Source organism: Colossoma macropomum, unplaced genomic scaffold (genome assembly GCF_904425465.1).
Source record: "Colossoma macropomum unplaced genomic scaffold, Colossoma_macropomum, whole genome shotgun sequence".
Classification (NCBI taxonomy): domain Eukaryota; kingdom Metazoa; phylum Chordata; class Actinopteri; order Characiformes; family Serrasalmidae; genus Colossoma; species Colossoma macropomum.
Genome location: NW_023494790.1, coordinates 31,293,091 through 31,310,228, shown reverse-complemented (window position 1 = coordinate 31,310,228; position 17,138 = coordinate 31,293,091). Strand labels below are relative to the sequence as shown.

The 17,138-nt window shown below is 38.5% G+C and overlaps 1 protein-coding gene across 1 annotated transcript in view; it reads right to left on the bottom strand.

The window, feature by feature from the left end:
- Positions 1–1,882: 1,882 nt before the first annotated feature.
- rhbdf1b (rhomboid 5 homolog 1b (Drosophila)) overlaps positions 1,883–17,138 on the bottom strand; it is a 54,088-nt gene continuing 38,832 nt past the window's right edge. Inside the window, exons 4-18 of the mRNA XM_036573080.1 lie at positions 14,017–14,230; positions 12,079–12,285; positions 10,492–10,614; positions 9,571–9,734; positions 8,225–8,476; positions 7,985–8,096; positions 7,658–7,732; positions 7,394–7,555; positions 6,185–6,285; positions 6,033–6,096; positions 5,244–5,338; positions 5,053–5,128; positions 4,305–4,405; positions 4,005–4,158; positions 1,883–3,284 (exon numbers count right to left, since the gene is read on the bottom strand). Of these exons, the coding sequence (XP_036428973.1) occupies positions 2,865–3,284; positions 4,005–4,158; positions 4,305–4,405; positions 5,053–5,128; positions 5,244–5,338; positions 6,033–6,096; positions 6,185–6,285; positions 7,394–7,555; positions 7,658–7,732; positions 7,985–8,096; positions 8,225–8,476; positions 9,571–9,734; positions 10,492–10,614; positions 12,079–12,285; positions 14,017–14,230 (2,320 nt within the window). The 3' untranslated portion in view covers positions 1,883–2,864. The remainder of the gene's footprint in view (positions 3,285–4,004; positions 4,159–4,304; positions 4,406–5,052; positions 5,129–5,243; positions 5,339–6,032; positions 6,097–6,184; positions 6,286–7,393; positions 7,556–7,657; positions 7,733–7,984; positions 8,097–8,224; positions 8,477–9,570; positions 9,735–10,491; positions 10,615–12,078; positions 12,286–14,016; positions 14,231–17,138) is intronic.

Sequence of the window (17,138 nt, the reverse complement as noted above, 5' to 3'; positions counted from 1 at the left end):
GGTAGTCTCTGAATTTCGCACAGTACTGTATATAGCATCACTCTTAAAAGTAAGGCTGCCAAAAAGAATTCTTTGGGGGGATGAAACAGAAGAACATTTAGCTCCCCAAAGAACCATTCAGTGAAATGTTCTTTAGGGAACCAAAAGTGATCCTTCTATGGCACCACTGTATTCATTTAGCCTGCACAGTGTGAGCTTCAGGTAAAGGGCAAATAAAGAAAGTTACTGTCTTCATTGTCTGTTCTTTCAAAAGAAAAAGTTGTAAAGAAGTAGCCAATTACTGATTGGTGCACTCCTTTATTTGTGATATATTGCATGGCATATCGCAGTTGCTGTATGTAGCCATATATAATATGGCATTCGGTCCCCAACCTGCAGCATCACAGAGGCATTGTTGTGACTAGTGTGTGATCAGCAGAAGAGCACTCAAGCGACTTCAGCAGCCTGGAGCCCAACACACACATTCATTTGCCTGCTCTTAATTACCATCTCAGCTAAACTAACACAGGCTCTGTTCTGTTGTGTTTGCTACATTAGGGACTAGGGGGGTTATAATTAACATAGCCCACAATAGAGAGGAGCTTTTTTGTTTTTTTTCAGAGGAGATAGGAGAGAGACATTGAGCCATGAAGATGAAGCTCCATTAATGCACTCATGCATGGATACTCGTCATCCTTCAGCCTGCAGCAGACAACATGGCACACCCAAAACACTAATCTCCCGCAATATACACACACTGCATAAAGAACAGCGCTCACACCAGAAAGCTGCAGCTGCACCTACTTCACACATGTCACACTTCCACCTCAGGCAGCTGTGTGATCAGTCTTAACTGCTACCAGCACATTTTAGATTATAGAATCACATGTGGAGGTCAGACTGGATGAACAATTACAAGAAGGTCTTTAGTACTGTTTGATGTTACTGTCTTCTGCACTTTTGCAGTTTTGCACTGAGGCCTTTGCATTGTATGTGTAATTATGTGTTTATTTTTTAGGGGTACAGAATGGCCAGTGTTTTCGCTACTGTAGCACCCAAATCAGCTTTTGGGGACCCATCCATGCATTCATTCATCTACACTCTTACAAAAAAAGGTGCCAAAAAGAGTTCTTTGGAACCACTTTGCCCAAAAAAACTTTCAATCAACTGGTTTCTAAAGCACCTACAGTTGTGCCGCAGTTGTCTTTAAACTAAGGATTTTCCTATTTCAAAGCTAGGAAACCCTCTTCTGGTGACACATCTTCAAGATGGGAAGAACTTTTGTCGATCAGTTTCTGCTGTTGGGGGTGGGTTATTTTGAATTTTTTCCTTAGTTGGAGATTGCAGCACAACAGGTAGCATTACTGCTAGGAGGCTGGTATCTTTTTTGGTTAACATTTAACAGCTCTATTAAGTTGTATAACTGTAGTAACTGTTTTCCTGTCATCATTAAAGTGGAGAGAATGGATTTCTCAAATGACAGAAATGATTAATGAGGTGAGGAGGACAACAAGCTAAAAGCAAGGTAGCTGGCTTTCTAGACACCTTCTTTTCTCAGGGTGACAGGGTAAATAACTTTGTCTCCAGCATCTGCTTTGTGCTAAATAAAGACAGAATCACTGTGTTTTTTATGATGGTTGAGATAGACTTATACAAGAGCTTGGTTGTAATTTTCAGTCTACAGATCAGTGGCTAGGCTAAGATTTGTTATCACTTGGATTCCCCTTTAAGGCTGTACCTGCATAGCTATTTGTCTGTCCATCCATCCATCCATCCATCCATCCATGAACCCACCATTGGGTCCTGATTTTACGTGGTGCAAGAATGTCCTGAGATGAATGAAGACTTCTGAGGCAGGGGTTATCAATATCCTGAGCACCAGTTACAGGAAAAATAAGCAAGACACAGAAGGCATTAACTTTACTCTCATTGTATTCTGTATTACAAGTGAGCAGGCAGCTAAAACGCTACCAGAACATTCACCACTTCAGCAGCAGTGTACATATTATTACAGGTTAATAACAAAAGTGCTCAGAGTTAATGGAACACAAATATGGCAGCAGTTGGTATCGATCAACAAGGCACCGGAGGCACTTAAGTCACCTCTCCCCCCTGGGAAGGGTGTTTCTCTGAGCCTGCCCAATAAAGATGATAAGAAACCTTGATCTTCTTCAGCAAGTGCATAACAGCTACAGATTCTAGTGGAACCATACATTTGATCTAAGGTCAGTTAATTTGAGGAGACTGAGAGCCATTCCATTCCTCTCCTCTGGGGTTCTGCTCCTTCAGCCCAAAGCACACCGACCCAGCATTCTCCAGTAAATACCAATTACCCTTCACTATGGATTGTTGGATCCTACTTGTGTGTGATGGTTAGGATGTTCTAGAATGTACTCTACCTTTCACACTGTGCTAGATTGTCTAGACTATCTCACCCTTTCAAACTACACTAAAATATTCTCTGGACTACTATTCTTTAGAAATTTGTTTGAAGGTATTGAATAATGAATAAATTAATTAAACTGGAATATAAACATAATTTTGAATAGCTGATAATTAGTTTATTTTTTACATTTTGTTTATCAGTGTCCTGATGATGGCTGTTGTTGTTGCTGTCGTTGTCACCAAAGTAACTTATCACAGGTTGTCTTTAATAAGAATCTGAGGCCGTATTCTCTGTCTGGTTTGTTGTGGTTGGGTTTGGGTCAGGTTTGGACAGGATTTTGTCAGGTTAGTCTGATTCAGATACTAAACTTGGTGCTACTGGTGGGTCAGCCTTGGTTGGAATGTTCCCAGGCTATTTTCAAGACAGTACAAAGCTGTCAACAGTGGAATGCAGATTTTTGTTGGAGAATGGGTCAGTGTGCTATGGCTTCTGTAAGGCCTCAGTAGAGGTGAGCATTTAGGTCATATTTCTCGCAGAATTTGTCAGTCAGAGGTATACAGGTGAGTAACTCGCACCACTCACACTTGAGGGGGTACACATAGAAGAGCACCACAAAGCCGGAGAAAATGCCCAGAAAGAGGGTGAGCGAGAGCAGGATCTGACAGCGCTTGCGATACATGTCCATGCGGCCGAAGCTAATGTAGGGCAAGAAGGCAAAGGAGAGGAAGAAGCCTGAGACGAAGCCACAGATGTGGGCGAAGTTGTCAATCCACGGCAGCAGGCCAAATGTGAAGAGAAAGAGCACCACACACAGCAGCTTGAGCAAGGCCCGCCATGGACGAGCCAGAATCTGCCAACTCTGAAACAGCTCCACGAAAAGACATGCCAGGATACCAAACTGAGATCCTGCCGGGCCCACCTGATAAAAACAAGTGAAAAACGTACGGTTAACCTTAAACTGAAGATTCTACACAATGAGCATGATTTTTTGCAATAAAAATTTTTTTTGGTCCTTTGTTAAGTGGTGGAAACTAAGATGACTGGTTGGCTGTGGCCCGGCAACTAGAATTTTTTGACAAATTCTAGCACACATAGTTTCAGCTTCTGGATGAGGTGGTGGAGCTCTCCGTTCTGCTACTGCTTTTCCAAAATGTAGATTTTGTGTGGGCTCTTTTTGTCACATGTCTGATTATTTCATATTTTTTTCACATTTTCCTTGCTTTACGCTAATAAAAGAGTTTGCTGTACTATGTGAACATTATTAAAGCTTCAAAACACATCATTCACTCCCATTTTGAATTCATCATGGTTATGGAGCTGGCTATCAGAATAAGTCTTAATTATTGTTATTGTTCTTTTTAGTATGTAAAACTATGCAAATGTCATTAGAGGACCTTGGGAGCAAATCCAAGTAAAATGAAAAATATGGGTCCCATAAAAGGAATTATTCAGTAAAAACTGAATTATTGCCATTTGGCACTATTAAACGAATACATAATTTAATATGTAATTAGAGATTAATTCAATTGCAAGCCCACAAACATGCTCTTGCAGTTTAACGTTAAAAAGTTCTTGATTTAAGTATATTGAATCATCAGCTCAGATTCACCCATTTTTTAAGAGTTTATGAGAATGGCACCTCAGCTCTGTAAGGTAGGAAGATGGCACTGGCCAAGTTGCCAGTGATGCCACTAAGGATGTAGATGATAGATATTCGCAGCCAGCCAGCTAGCTTCTCCAAATCCCTCAGGATGGTCATCTGGAAGCACACAGACACCAAGCAATGCAGGATCCTGAGCAGAAAAAGGAGAAGGGAAAGCCTTGAATGCAGTCCTCCACAAAAAGTGGGCTTGTATCTGCTCTTCAGCTAAAATTCTGACAATCTAAATATTATTTAGAGGGCTAGCAGTGCTAGACTTGAATGAATCTTTCTGCATACCCAGCATGCAGGAAGAGAGAGAGCCACAGCCGATAGAACTGGTCTGGCACTTCTGGGTTGAGAAAAGGCAGCAGGCCACACACATCATCCATGCAGTGCACCTAGTGGAAGACACAGTTCAGAAAGCCCTCTGTGCCCATGTGTTTTGAGCTCCATCTAGTGGCGGACTTCCATCAATGATTCATTTCACTAACTGAGAGGAAATCAACATATCTGCAACTCCCTCTGCTGGTTATGTTTAGTAAAAGCTAACCAGGTATGGCAAGGTTACTTCTTTAAATGATACACTGTGATACAAAGCTCTAATGATACTCATACCATTTCAAACCTTTGTCAGGTATGATTTGTGTCTCTAGTCACAGTGGAAGTACGCAGTTTACAGCTACAGATTCCCTGCAACGCACATGCCAGGACAACATATTAACATAATCTGAATGATAAATAGTAGTAGTGCGAGTGATCATTTCATATCTATTTAAATTGTAGTTGATTTTTTGGTGTTATAAAGAAATCTAAGAGGTTCAGTTAAAAGGCTATCAACATAATACCTGTAGTGATTTTTTTTGATAATTTGTGTGTTTAGATTTTTCAGCAATGCTGAAAAACCTGGTAACTTTGGTAAACATGGTCAATTTCAACATAACTCCATCCCGAATAACAACAAAAGCAAGGGAACCACTTCCCTGCTCCTGAAGCAACAATGATGCAATGGTGTTGTGTTGAAATAGAGGGAGAAATGTGAATTCACCTGGGAGCAAAGTGTAGCCTCTTCATGGAAATAGCCCTTCATAAAGTCACAGTACTCTCTGGATGTTATCTCACACCTGCACAATAAAAATCACCTTCGATAACCACTGAAACTTTATATCCTGAAAATTCCATCAGCATGTAAATGAGTCATTACTCTGACGTCTGTGCAGCTCTAGAGGTTACGCTCACCTTCCTTTGGTTCCGATGCAGCATGGCCTGCCTGTAATGACACAGTCTATATGTGGCAGGTTTGTATGGTTTCCAGTGCTGTATCTGGTGCATATCTGAAAGAGGATGAGAATCAGTGACCCTTACTGTGACTACTCAATTCATCACTGACTAACATGAATTCAGAGCAACAAGCATGGAGCATTCATGAATGGTGCTGAACGATGTACCGAAATCATAACATGCTAAACAATTAAATAAAACTAAACAATTAAATAAAACTAAACAATTAAATAAAACTAAATAATAACTAAACAAACAAGTTTTATTCAATAAAATATGTATCCTGATACTCCTAAACACAATAAGGCATAATACATTTTATATTTATTTTAAGCACATTAGTATTAGTATTAGGCTATAGTGTAATAATTTTAAACACACTGTGATGGTTTTTTTTGTTTTCCTGAGCCAATGTCTGAAACACATTGATGAGTTTGAGGCTGTATTATATGTTTTAAACAGTGCGAATGTTAGGCTATATTGTATTTTTTTTAAATGCAGTGTGATGAATGTTAGGCTATATTGTATTTCTCTTACTGTTAGTCTTTCTTTCAGAACCTACTAAATGAGGCCATGTTAATTTATTTCTGTTCTTTGATTTGAAGAGTTTTGTATCAATATATACTTATATTCAAAAATTAGAAAGAGTGTTACTAAGTCTTGCTTCAAAACTTCGTATTCATGTGTGTGAATTAATTTTCGAACATAATATGCTAAATATGCCTCCACGTCATAAGTCATACTCACTGGCCACTTGGTGATGTCATCAGGCCACTCATGAGGGGAGACAGAGGCTGGCTCCAGACATGTCCTGACATCACAATACACACAGGCATCAGTCATGTCTGCGTCACCCTTCCACTCAGTTAATGATGGATATAAAGGGTTTAATGCCTTACCTGGGGTCTTGGTGACAAACTGAGCCATAAGTGCGCAATTTACCATCTAGATATGGAACACTCGGATGCTGAGGCCACTTTACCCAAAGAGCCAACGTACTCTGAGAGAGAAAGAGAGGGGGAGGGGGTTAATAAATAACAGATGATGAGTATTTGAGAAAAGGATAGCTACATGAGTTTGCACAGCTACAGTACTGTCTACAGTACAGGCCAGCCAAACAAACAGTTTGAAACTATTTATCTGAGACATATGCTTAAAAACATTATATAACGTTAGAATAAATGGATGCATTTGTTTTTTTGTTTTGTTTTGGAAATCAAATTTTTATTTGACTTTTCTAGGGGAAACATACATAAATTGACAATCAACAGACATATTGTACAATTTTTTTTACCACCCTACCTACGCCCATTTGAGTCTTCAAATTTTTCATTCTTTCACCCTCACTGTAGCTGGACCTGCTCTGTTAATTCTAACCAAAGATATTACTAAATATAAGGTATCTAAAAAGGACTGCAACCAGTGTGTAATTGTAAGAGAGTGAGGTGAAAGCCAGTCAGGCCTGCCAATTTGCACACTCTCTTTGCTATAAGAAAAGTGAAGTTGCCAAGAGACAGGCTTGTTGTCAGTTAACTCCTTACATGGCCAAAGTTTTATTACACACTTCTATAACCAAAGAATAGCTCAGCCAGTTTGCATTCAAGTCCCTGTTACTCAATAAAAAGCCTTGGTATGTAAGGAGGCCTGGGATTTTAAGGGGTTAATGAGAATATAATTTCAATTAATTTACTGCCAAAAATTAACGTCTCTGGATAATCCCAGAATGTATGCATGAAAGTGATTACATAATGTACAATAGGGATGGGAAGCTAGTTTTCCACATATATTATTATGTGGAAACTTTATGACATTTGAAATGTTTGAACTGATGGTTTAGATTGCTAGAAGAATCTAACTCTATAGTTCTGCAACAAAGATCTGCATCCCAATCTTTCTTATTATGTATAGTAGTTTTTAAATGAGTTAAATTTGTTAAAATTCACTTCAATTAACATAGCGATGTAGTGATTAACCAGACTAGTGTTTATTCCAAAAGCTTAGAAATACTATTATAATAACGTATTCTAATGTGTGAGTTAATAAACTCTTGCTGTCCTCTTAGTTTCTCAGGTATTGTTTTGTGGAGTGATGAAGTGATGGACACTGACCGAACACTCTTCCTGAGAGGTCTGTACGCAGCCTGATTGGTCGTTGCGGACGCAGCAGGCTGAGTTACGCTCCTTCTTTTTCTTCTCCTGGATCAGATCATGCACCTGCTGGTCCTGACGCATACAGGGTGAGAACTTCGCCCCCAGATGTATCAGTGCTTCCTACAGTACAGGATGTGATATTGCATTAAATCATCTGAGCTCTTTTCATAAACTATAACATAATAGCTCACAAACAAGCCATAGGTGGTTAACGTAACTTACTGAGTTTGGTCCAACCCAGAAGTTCTCCTGCTGCACAAACTTAACATTCTCATAAACGCCTTTATTTCTTAAAACCTATAACATAAAGGAATGTGTTATAAATTATAACTGTATGCTTATTTGAACTATGATTTTGTCACAGACTTTAATGCACGTGATGAGATTTTATTTCAAGTAATTGTGGAGCATTTCTCTTTATCCATTCGTCATGAACAGTTCAGACAATTTAAAGACCTGCTGGCATTTTCAAATGATGTAAAAAAATAAATAATAATGTTACAAGGTTTTGACATGACAGTGATGATTTAATCTGCAGGCTCGACTCACAGAATCTACAGTTTCATGTTGGGAAAAGCCAACAGGTGCAATGCCATAGATGGAAACGGAGAGGATGGTGATGAGCAAGTGGACGAATGTTATCCAGTACGTGAAGAAAGGCCTGTGTGAAACAAAATTAAACCACCTGTCATTGTGGGTAAACTTTAATGTAAACATGTAAATGTGTGTATGTCATGTGTAACATATTATTTTGTTTTAATTTGGATATCAAAGAGCACTGAGTGGGACCTGTGGTCATTCATGTCCTCTATCTGTCTCTTCACATAGCTGTCGATGCGTTTGCGGTAGGTGCGATTGGTCAGCCTGCCCACCATACCCAGACCATAGGGACGTTTTTCTCTGGTGAAGAGCTTTTTCACAGGAACAGTGATGCGTTGACCGCGCCGCTGGCCACTGACACTCACCACCTCTTGTCGTAAACGCACTTTTGGTTGAATCAGTGCATCATCTCTTGTTTTCCTCCAGCCCCTCTCCAATGGCCTACAGAGGGAGAGAGAGAGTGAGAGAGATTCATAGTTCAAAGAATTCAGCCTTAGCTCATGTTTAGCTGTTTTGTTGAACTTTGCGCTCGTTCTGTAAGTGTTTAGATTCACCCTTTTGTTTGTATATGTCTGATGACTAACTTTGAAGTAGTAGCTATGAGTAAACTTCAGTGAATAAACATATACAAATAATGGGCTATGAGACATGAAGCAATGGGACATGTGTGTACACACTACCATTCAAAAGTCTGGAATCAACATTTTCAAAGGTTTGGAAGTAAATTTTGTAGCAGATAGATATACAGTACTATGCAAAAGTCAGAGACCACCTTTCAATTATTTAATTTCTGGTCAAAATTGCCATTAAGTTATTAATTTTTTAGTGTCGGAAAAAAGCAGGAAACATATTTAACACATATTCAACACCAGCAGCTTCGTTCTTTGATTTGCAAATTTTCTTTTTTTTTTGTCTATTTCCTTTTTTCAGTAACAGCTTCTTGACGGCTGCACATCCTTTCAGACTTATAGTGTTAAGTTGTCTCCTCCCAACACTGAATTGTGTCCTCAAAGTGGAAGGATGGACAGAAACACTTTTGGATTTTTTCAGATCTGAAGCAAGAGTGGAGCTTGATTTTCTTCTCTCTCTCAAACATGAAAGCTTTAAGAACTGTCTATCTGATGGTGACAATTTTAGTGGCCTCTAGGTCTTGCATGGTTGTTAGAAATCCCAATATCTCTATAGCTTTAAAAATTTCTTTTGATCTCCAGTTTGGCAAACAGTTTATTCACATATTTCCCCATTCCTTATGGGAATTTATATCCAGAAAATTAATATCCAGAATGCGTCATATTTGGAAATATTTGGTAGTCAAATTTGGAGCAGATGACAAGAATTTTCTATAAATGGAATTACATTACATTATTTATCTTGCTTCAAAAACACTTGATATATTGAATGAACACCCTACAATACATTCTGGTATCTAGTATAATATTTCAGTCTATACTGCATAAGTTACAGAAGAATAAATTAACAAAAATTGTTAGACTTTTGAACGGTACTGAATGTGTGTGTTTGTTATTGAAGCTCACAACATTAAGTGGCTCCTCTCTAAGTCAGTTTTGTCCAGGGCACTGCCAGTCAGGTCAGTCTCATCAGGGACTTTGTTTGTGTCATTCTCACGAATGGCAGCTTCAGAGGGAGACTCAAACACTTCATCTGCATATGTGGACAGTTCCTCATGTACCAGCCCATCCTAAACAAATAAACAGATCTATTAGATCCAGCACAAGTGAATCCACAACCTTACAATTAAACCTCTCCAGAGGACACACTGAACTTCTGTTATTAAAAATTGTTAAGCCCTATAGTGTTGTGGTAATGATAGTGTTACATATGATCACATGTATATCTAATTCTCTGAAGTCATCAAGCTTTAACCTTAGCTCTTAGAGGTCGCTTTTACTGCCAGTGATAACAAAAGGAATTATATCTCACTTACAGCTCATTGAAACAAGCAGAGAAATTCTGTCAAAAGTATAAGATTCTAAACTTTCAGTTTGTGTTTCTAATCACGGTACTGCACAAAAGTCAGAGACCAAAAGTCAGAGAGTAGGTTTCACAAAAGTAAAGAGTGGACAGATTAAATCTGGAAAGATTTCATATTATACTTAGTGTTGGAGTATAATTTGTAATTTTCTGTTAAATATATTTTTCCTTACACTAAAGGATGAATAGGTTGTACTTAATGGTCACTTTGATTGAGAAAATTAAACAAACAATCTTTGACTTTTGCACAGTAACGCAGAAGAGGTGAAACTTGTTAATACAGAAAATAATATAGAAAAAATGACAATAATAACACTGTACTTGTTGGGGTTAAGGACAGGGCTGAAATGCTGTTCCAGAGAATGGTCTGTGGGGGGCAGTGTTTAAAAGAGTAAAAGGGACCAGTGTAGCAGCAGTGCAGACTCATGGTATCCCAGGGGGTTAATCACTACTGGCGGCCTCACCCTTGTGAAGAAGGAGGTGTCTAGCTCATCTAGGAAATCCCCTGTGTCTTCCTCAATGAAGCTGGCAGCAGCAAAGCTGCGTCTGTGCGCTCGACGCATTGTACCCTCTTTCAGTGGACGACCCTGAAAGAAATCATCATCATCATCATCATCATCATCATCATTATCAAATAGCTGTTTGTTGAAAACACAAGCAAATGGTTAAAATGTCTTTGACAACGATGCTGTGCTGTTGCTGTTGTGGTGGTGAGATTATCTCTCTTTGAGAATATTCTAGCTGAGCAGCTAACAGCTGAGCATTCCAGTGGAATTACTATGGCCATCTGTTATCATTACTCCAGGCCTGTAGCCTCCTCATCTGGGCAGATGCACTCGGATGAACCGCACCAAATCCAGGTCCGACAAGACAAGCTTACAGATCAACTTTTACATAACAGATTAGAAGAGAAACAAATAAAAGAACACAAAAGTGAACCACCCGCAGCAATCTGTGATAATCGACACGGTGGAGGCTTTACTCAATGCACAAAGGCCTATCTCAGCGCAGTCTGCGTCACTTTAAAAAGGACACACATTCTTCCTGTCTCTTCAACATCTGGACTGATCATTGACTTAAATAAGGCATTTTTTTTCCTCAAAAGTGGGACACAAACGGACTTAATCCTTCCCATTTCTGTCCTAGTTGCTAGTGTCCAGCAAACTATCATTCTCTTTTCCCTTTCTATCTCTTTGTTGGTTCACATATTTTGATGTTTCTTGGCTCATAAAGGTGGAATGTATATTTCAAATAGCCACTTGATTTCTTTTACTTTCATTTACTGCGACCTCTTCTGACCTTCATTGATGTCCACTTACATCAACAATCATCACAACTCTCGCTATTTTGTCTATTTTGCTTTTGATGTGCTTCATGTTTGTTATAATATTTATTTGTTCAGCACGTAAACTTTTATTTTGTTTACCTAAAGTGTTTATGGCTAATAACATCAGGCCTTGGGTTGAAAATTAGCCAGATGGCTAACACTAGCACATTTACGTCAATTAACGTACAATGTCCCACAATCCTATCAGTTTCCAGCTACACCTTTTCTAGTTTCCAGTTTATTAGGCACATCTACACTTATTGGTCATTTTATCAGAAACACCTACCATTTAGGTGCATTCTATAGGTTTACTTTTACTGACTGTAGCTGTTGCTGAACAATTTATCAGCTCCCCTCTACTACATCCATCAATGAAAAGGGATCAGCATAGGACCACTACTCAGTACCATGCACAGACTTTTTGGAGGGGCAAGGGCTCAAGGAGAAACAAGAGCAACATACATATGAATTAAACTTCATTTAATTTACTGTATGGTGCAACCACTCATATAAAGAGACACAGTTTAATTATGTTCTAACCACTTCTGTTCTGACCACCGATTAAGGGTTAGAGAACGACTAATACAAACTGTGCAGAAAAAGATGAGTTTTAATAAATATATATCCAACAAAGTAGGATTTAATGTACAAAATTAATGTGAAATGACAAATAAATAAAACATAAAATAAGTATTTGTGGCACAGGTCTGTCTCTGATTCTGACCTTGACCAGAGCGGCAGCCGCTCTAAAGCTCATCTTGGCGACGGACTCTCTCTTGCGGCGGCGCGGATGCCTATTGAAGCCGGAGCGGGAACTGGTGAAGGAACAGAGAGAGACAGCGCCGGGAGTTATGGGAGTTTGCGGCCCATTAAAAGTGTCCACCTCCTCCATGTTACGGAAAGCTCGACCTCGGGCCAGTGGGTCCACGATCTGCATAGGAAGAGGACAACAGTGTCAACAAACAAAGCAGCCTGCATAATCTCTATGAGTCAATATTTTCTCTACTATCAATGCTGTGCTTCACCCAGAATGTGCAGAGCTTTGGGTATGTAAAACAATGTTTTGAATATTAGCTTTCAATACTCAGCAGTATACTCACATGGTAATAAAGCTAGTTGATACAGAATAAATGTACATTGTACTACTGTTCAAAAGTTTGGAACGGCTTGTTATATTAACAGTTTTTTGTTATTTTATTTCAAACACAATTCCAAAAAGGTTTGGACAGTAGGAAACATGTAAGTAAAAACAGACAGCATTGGTTTGCAAATTATTTTGGAGTCATATTCAATTAAAAACGGTAAAAGACAAGAAATTCAATGTTTCAACTAATAAACTTGTTTTGTATACATACACACGTATTCTATACTCTAAATTTGATGCCTTTGAACATATTCCAAAGAGGTTGGGATGGGGTATGTTTACCACTGTGTTACCTCACCTTTCCTTTTAACTTTCAGAAATCATTTGGAAACTGAGGACACCAACTGTCGTAGTTGGGAAAGCGGAATTTTTTCAATTTTTGCTTGATATAACACATAAGCTGCTCAACAATCTGGGGTCTCTTTTGTCATATATTGCACTTCACAATGTGCCACATATTTTCAATTGTCTGGACCGCAGGCAGGCCAGTCCAGCACCTGCACTCTCTTACTCCAAAGTAATGCTGATGTAACACGTGCAGAATGTGGCTTGCATTGTCATCTAGATGGTGGCATATGTTACTCCACAATGCATATGAACCTCTCAGCATTAACATTGCCTTCGCAGATGTGCAAATTACACATTGCCATCGGCACTAACACACTCCCATATCATGACAGATGCTGGCTTTTGAAATTTGCGTATTCCTCTCTGGCCTAGAGAACACAATGGCCATTATTTCCAAAAACAGTTTGAAAGGTGGACCCGCAGCACGTTTCCGCTTTGAGTCACTTCATCTCAGACAAACTTTAGCCCGGAGAAGTCGACAGCATTTCTGGATGTTGTTGATATGTAGCTTCTGCCACATAGATGCAGCCATGCACTTTGTTTACAGACAAGGGTTTTTGGAAGTATTCCCAAGCCCTTGTGGTTATATTCAATATAGAAGCATGTCGGTTTTTACATCAGAGGGATCGAAGTTCACAGGCATTTAATACTGTTTTTTGGTCTTGCCATTCATGCATATAGACTTCTTCAGATTCTCTGAATCTTTTAATAATGTTATGGACTGTAGATAGTGAAATCCTTAAATTCCTTGCAATCATGGGTTGTTCTTAAACTGTTGACCTTTTTGCTCAAGCAGTTTTTTGCAAACTGGCAATTTAAATATAGATATGAAATATCTCTTCTTCGTGCTGTTTTCAGTTAAATACTTGTAAGTCAATTTACAAATGATTGCTTACTGGTTTCATTTGCATTTTAGCAACAGTCCCAAATTTATGTGCTTGGGTTTGTATTTTATCAATAGTAACTTTTAAAATGTAGATTAAAATATTATAAAGAAGTCTCCAGAAGGTTTTTTTTTTCAGTTACTGTAGTAGAATGTTGTAGAATGTATCATATTAGAATCCTATAATGAATAATTTACAACTGGTTTTATATTATTAAAAACACTGATTAAAAATGATTAGACAGTAGTGTAAATTGCAATAACAGTTTTTGTGAATGATGTTGAACCTTCTGTATGCCATGCTGTGCTGAGGGGACGTATAGAGGTGGAGGGGTCTCTGTGCTGGTGATGGAGATGTTGTCCTGGCTGGGCAGATCCATCTCGCGGATCACCTGAGGCTTCAGCTTGCCGTAGCGCTGGTTGCAGTGGTGAAGGCTTTTCCTCTGCCATTTCTGAGTAGTGTCTGTATCTTTACTGACCCCAAACCAGTCCGCTGTGCCCCTGTGTGAAATCATAACTTTCAAATTAATGTCTTTTAGTTTACTTACATTTGTCAATCATTGAGCCCTTCCAACAAAAAACAGTATAGGTGAATTTTTTGTTAAAATTATGTAAGCATGTTATGGCACTGTTTGATGCCCTTTATTTAAAAAATGGGTCACTAAACCATAAATAAAGCATAGTTTGACTTTTTATGTAAAAGGTTGTACATAATAAAGAAATGGAATAGAACACAGAAAGCAAAATAACAGATAATCCAAAAAAATGAATGGTTGATATATGTTTTTTTTTTTGTGGAGGGGCTCAATTGTGTTGACGTATTACATTTTTATAGAAATTACATAAACATGTGTATGAAGTAAATTCAGTGCATCATTTTTATCTGCACCGAGGCAGATTTAATGATTTTAGGGCCCTCCTCAGTGAACCCTCCCACACCCCTTAACTCTTCCACCAATTAACACTTTGTTTAATATTGTGTCACACAAAATAATTTAATAGCCTGCTAGGAGTTTCCTCTCTCTATGCTTTACTGCTTGCTTGCTCATGCCCTGCTCATGGCCAAAAAACAACATGGAATTCTTATACAGTCGTATGCAAAAGTTTGAACACCCCTGGACAAATTACACGAAAAAATAAAACAAAAAATTACCATAACTTTAGCACAGGCAACATTTTGTGTTCTATTTTCTTTCCAATGTGTTGAACTAACAAATAAACAGAAATTTTATATTAAAGTGTGTTCTCTGTATAATGCATAATTAATAGAATGTCAATTCTCCGTGATGCATTGTCACCTCTCCACAAGGCACTGTTACACCTTTATTATTGAACATGAACACACTGTTGCTACATTATGAGCTATATTAATGTAGCTATCAAAAACGTCTACCATAAAAGTGCACTTTACGGTAGTAGCTCAGTAATGTTACACTATTATGAGTGTATCAGCAGTGTCCTAATATGGTATATGTTTCTAATAAAATGGCCAATGATTGTAGGTACAAGATACATGTACCTAATAAATGGCGAGCCAATATATATCTATCAATTTTTAATACAGTGCCATCAGATGGATCGAAGGTCACTGGCATTCGACATTTGCTTTCAGCCTTGCCCTGTACACACAGAAATGTCTCCAGGTTCACTATATCTTTTCATAATGTTATAGGTTGTGGATGGTGAAATCCCTAAATTCCTTGCAATCATGTGTGGTACTTTTTGTTGGACTATTTGCTCATGTAGTTTTATGTAAAATGACAACTGAGCCTTTTCTAAAGTTTGCCATTACAGCCAATCATGATGGCATCATCTATTACCTATTCATCTGTTTAACAGCAGAAAATTAAAAAAACAGGTTATTTGATAATTCAACACACTTCCAAGTCTTACACTGCCACTGTCCTAACTTTTTGAAAAGTGTTTCGGGTATCAATTTTGCAATTAGCATCTATTCACAAAAATCAACAAAGTTGAAAAGGCTCTAGGTAATGACCTATTTTAGTCTAGTGTACAGTCCATCTTAACTATCATACTGTCATTCTAGTGATGAAGAACTTCTCACTACATATGAGAATGGGATCCGAAGACCGAAGTTTTATTACTCACTTCTATAACCTTAGGATAGCTCAAGCAGTTTACATGGAATCCCAGTAGTTACTTACTAATAAGTGTTTGTATGTAAGAAGCCTAGGATTTTAAGGGGTTAAACCAAAACTGTCTCCGCTGGAGAAGACCAAACATCTGCTCTCAATCTTTCACAAGCTGTTCCAAGTTAAATAATACCTATCAAAAGCCTGAGTTATAAACAGAAGCAATTTTCCAAAAACATTCTATTCCAATCTGGACATGACTGCGCTGATAATTCTTTATTGTACTCTGACTGATGACTAACCTGTGACTCTCTCTTTTTCTTTCTCTCTCTCTCTCTCTCTCTCTCTCTCTCTCTCTGTCTCTCTTTATCTCTATCTCTCTGTGCATGGCTGTGTGTGTTGAATGTGTGTGTAAATAGGGGACAGCAAGAGGGTTTAGGGAGTGTTTAGAGTAAGGGACACTCTGTAATAACATGCCTTGGCTGTGTATCATTACAGAGGAGGCCAGCTGGGGCCTTTTAGGCCTGAACAGAAGAGTGGAGGTGTGGGGGTCAGGTTTACTGTTGTCCTCTCTTAAAGAAATTCTTATTTCAGTTAAAACTGAAACGTATGTGAAACATACACACAGCAAGTCAAACATCACAAAGCAGCATTGCTATACATGAAGCATAGCCACATGTGGCCTAGTCCTCTGCTGAATATTTGTCTGATTTTTGATTTCAAATATGTCTTTGAAACGTTAATGTGGCTTTCAGTTTCAGGTTTATAGGTTTCTCCTTATTCAAAGACATAGCAGCCTGGTCTTAAATGACTGGAGATAACTGCCTGGGTCCACCAAAAAAACTACCTAGGGTCATTACCAAAACTGCAAACATCAAGTGCCCACAGCCATTGCTACTTCAGAAAATATTACATCAAAAATAGCCAGAGTGGAATGCTTAACTGAATTTCACCCCAGGGCCAGAATAATGCAGTAATAATGCAGCTTAAACAGTTCACTGCTTTTCTCACAAACACTGGAATGACACTGTTATGGCACTCTCCTGCCACCTAAAATATTTCATGCTTCCAATCTTAAAACCCATGAGCTTCTGTGTTCTCCCAATAAAAGTGCTCCCAAAGGTGTCACTGACAGACTTTGGGCCTGCCGGTGGGCCCTGGCCATTTAAGAGATTAAAGCTTTCATCAGCAATTAGGCTCTGGATCTGAAAAGAACTCTGAAAAGAGTCTGAAAAAAAATGTAACCATTCAAAGAGATGTTATATATGTTAAGAACATTTTCTAAACACAAATAAACATAACATCAGCAAAAAATA